The 3,327-nt window shown below is 56.5% G+C and overlaps 2 protein-coding genes across 2 annotated transcripts in view; both read left to right on the top strand.

The window, feature by feature from the left end:
- SPRG_20403 (hypothetical protein) overlaps positions 1-1,652 on the top strand; it is a gene marked incomplete at both ends in the record, with an annotated part of 2,646 nt that extends 994 nt beyond the window's left edge. Inside the window, 4 exons of the mRNA XM_012346722.1 lie at positions 236-412; positions 466-648; positions 693-1,165; positions 1,232-1,652. Of these exons, the coding sequence (XP_012202112.1) occupies positions 236-412; positions 466-648; positions 693-1,165; positions 1,232-1,652 (1,254 nt within the window). The remainder of the gene's footprint in view (positions 1-235; positions 413-465; positions 649-692; positions 1,166-1,231) is intronic.
- A 108-nt stretch (positions 1,653-1,760) lies between these two features.
- SPRG_07426 (hypothetical protein) lies at positions 1,761-2,513 on the top strand (the record flags this gene model as incomplete). The annotated part of the gene is made up of 6 exons (XM_012346566.1): positions 1,761-1,808; positions 1,851-1,991; positions 2,040-2,140; positions 2,191-2,244; positions 2,296-2,350; positions 2,394-2,513. 6 exons carry the CDS (start codon positions 1,761-1,763, stop codon positions 2,511-2,513), a joined length of 519 nt encoding a protein of 172 aa, XP_012201956.1.
- Between the last annotated feature and the right edge of the window lie 814 nt (positions 2,514-3,327).

The following is a 3,327-nucleotide window of genomic DNA, read 5'->3' as shown; positions in this document are numbered from 1 at the left end:
GCGACATAGTCGAATTCAACTTAAAGTGGCTCGTAGAAATTGCATCGTCGCTGCGGCGGTCGGCATTGGAGACTGCGTACCACCAAGTGCTCCAAGGCGTCAATCACATCGAAGCGGCGCGACTCACTCACACTCGTTGTCTCGTCCCTTCTCTCGTCGTACTCGCAGCCGGCGGCGCCAGCGCGCTCGTCCAAGCGCTACTGGTTCATTTTACGCATTTCGCGCCGTCGGCAAGTTCATGCGGCGCCTCAAGCGACACCGCGGCGTGCTGACGTGGATTGGAAACGACCAAGCACCCGCGCTTCTGATGAAGTGCACGCTGCGCGCCCATTGGGACAGCGCTCAAGTCGGATTTGACGACTTTTCGTTCAACATCTTTACGTGCCCATTCGACCAGATGCGCCACCTCTGCGTACGAGCTTTCTCGACTGTTCTTGTGTATACAAGATGGTGGCTAGGTCGAAGCCTTTCGAGTCATCGGTGTGTTTGAGACCTTTTTCCGTGCCGCCGGACGTTGGCCTTGCATTCGTGACCCGCGTCCAAGACGGGTACCTCGACAACCCGTACCACTCGTGGTGGCATGGCGTCGACGTCTTCCAGCGCTGCTTTGCGCTACTGAGTCGCTCGTCGCTTCTGTCACTATTGCAGGTCGTTTTTCTATTTTTGATGTTTTTGTCTGACAGACACGCTAGCCGATGCACGTGTTTGCTCTCTTGCTCTCGGCGCTCACACACGATGTGGGCCACCCGGGCACGGACAATGGCTTCGAGTCCGCGACCTTGTCGCCGCTCGCCGTGCGCTACAACGACACATCGGTGCTGGAGCAGCACCACGCCGCCGAGACCTTTCGCATCCTGGGTGACCCCGATTGCAACATTACAGTCGGCTTGTGCCGCATTGCCTTCCAGTCGCTGCGCAAATTTGTCATTGACGCGATCCTGCAGACCGACATGAAGGCCCACTTTGACCTTGTCCACGCCCTCGAAGACGCGGTGTGCATTTGTTTCCTTGAACTATCGCAATGGGTTATCCTCTCGTTGTGTAGCACAACCGCGAGCTCAAGCACATGCCGGCCTTCGACATCGATGATGCGCTGCACGTCAAGAACCTTCTCGGAAGCGTCTTGCATGCGGCCGACATTGGCGCGCAGATGTACCCGGTCGATGTCGCGTGGGAGTGGTACGTACTAGAGTCCTGACATGTTGCATCGGATGCGAGTTGAGTGTGGTAGGTCGCGCCGGCTCGTCGAAGAGTTCGCGCTTTTGGCAGCGAAAGAACGCAGCGCGGGGATCCCCGTCGCCGTTTTTCGTGCATGTTTGGAGACGGACAAGGACATTGCAACGCTGCAGCTCAATTTTATCAACTACATCGTCACGCCGCTCTGGACACTGCTCATGGAGCTCTTCCCGGCCGCCAAGGTGCTCAAGGCCAACCTCGACTGCAATCGCATGTGCTTTCAGCACGATGTCGCCGACACCGACGTCCACGACAAGGGCCACCGCCGATCGCTCTGCGTGACGCCAACGCTATCGCTAGTTCCGACCACGCGCCTCGCCAAGCGGAGTGCGACGACCCACTTTACCGAGCAAGCGTGCCACGTCATCACCGAGACGCTAATACAACCAACGACGTCCGACTACAAGCGCAATTAATCTAATCGACACTGTCTCTCGACGCGTCTGTCTCGGCTGTAAAGGCGACTTCACCGGCTTTTATTATCGATATCAAACGTACGGCACAAAAGAACCCGCACGCCAGCCATGCTACACCGCACCGAGATGCACGCCTGGACTTGTATCCTGAGCCTCGTACGCGTCATGCGCATGCCCATCTCAGACGACCAACTGTAGGCTGGGTTTTGCCTCGTCTCGAACGCGTGGGTCGACACGAATGCGCGAGACCGCTTGGTGGCGGGGACAGCGCCGGCGCTCGCGACATTTGCTTTGGCCCTCGTCCGCGTCGCGGGGCGCTGCTACAACGGCGTGACACACGTACGCACTGCTTGATGGAGCGCGATGACGTACGAGCTTGCTGTTTAGTTTGTGTTGGTCTACCCCGTCGCGCTCCTTCAGCTTCTTTCGCTGCTGCAGTCGTCGTACCGCTTGGCACTCGTCGCGTGCTGCTGTGATGTGGCTGCCTGGTACGTCAAACACGATGCACCGGTCGGACTAGCTGACCATTTTGGGCTAGTCGCTTGGACCCAGCTCTCTTTGCTCCGTCTCAGTGCGGCGCCGCGTGTTCCATGTACTCTCGATGGTGCTACATCGGCTCGCTGCTTAGCACGCATTTGGATAGACATGGCGTTCGACTGCAGCACTTTGTCGGCTCGCTCCTCTCGTCCAGCGCCCTCGTACGTACAGTTGCATGCAACGCCTATCGTAAATGCTTTTTAGGCGCTGCTTCAATGGCTTGAAGACACTCGCAACCACGAATCCTCAACGTTCATCGTCCAGTATAGTCCGAGCGAGATGCGGGTTCGCGCCACTGACGCCGTACACAGCGCCCACAACTAAGTAGTGCTGATATTGTCTAAAATTGAAATGTATACCAACGTTGCTAGCCACGCCCTTCCAGAAGCTCTTCTGATATGGTTGCTTTGTGTAATATGCCACGTGCTACAGTATATAGACTGTTCTCCGCGCAACGCATCTTCTCGTGCGCTGGCTACGCAAGATTCAAACACGACGAGATGTTGCCTCGTTGAGTAACCATCATGCTCATGCGCGGTACCCCACTCGCTTGGTACCGCTGGAAAGTGACAGCTGTTGTGCGCCGAGCGTACGTCGGTAGTGTCACACTTTACATTCCATGGGTTTGAAAGCGCCAAGCACATTGCTGCAATGTGAATTGTATTTGTAGACGAAAGGATTTCGTGGCCAAGCATGTAGCTGGCTTGATATCACAGTCGTGACGTGGCATGGCGGTGGTGGCGGCAGTACTTCTTAGACGAATTCGAGCGAGGCGTGTGCATACACACCACAAGTCAAACCGATCGTGTTCCGTGGGATAGCCAATCACATCGCACGCTTTCCCGAAAGATCGCCAAATTCGTGCGTTGGTTGCGAATGCATTCAATAAACCTGGCATTTGCATACAAAACGCAAGACAAGATTAAAATTCCGAATTACAGGATTCTCAATTCTCGATTCTCAATTCCAGTTTTGGTGATTCGCATATCATTTCGCAACGAGCCCGCCTCTCACCATGCTCTGCCTCCTCGCCGTGACCCTCGTCTCCGCCGCCATCGGCGCCGCCGACGTCTACCTGACCCTGCGCGCGCAGCAAGCCGCCACTGTCAGCGCACCCGTCGAGGCAGCGCCGACGGCC

The sequence above is a fragment of the Saprolegnia parasitica genome, assembly GCF_000151545.1.
Source record: "Saprolegnia parasitica CBS 223.65 unplaced genomic scaffold supercont2.30, whole genome shotgun sequence".
Lineage (NCBI taxonomy): Eukaryota > Oomycota > Saprolegniomycetes > Saprolegniales > Saprolegniaceae > Saprolegnia > Saprolegnia parasitica.
The sequence above is the reverse complement of the archived record's forward strand: the minus strand, read 5'-3'. Positions and strand labels throughout refer to the sequence as shown.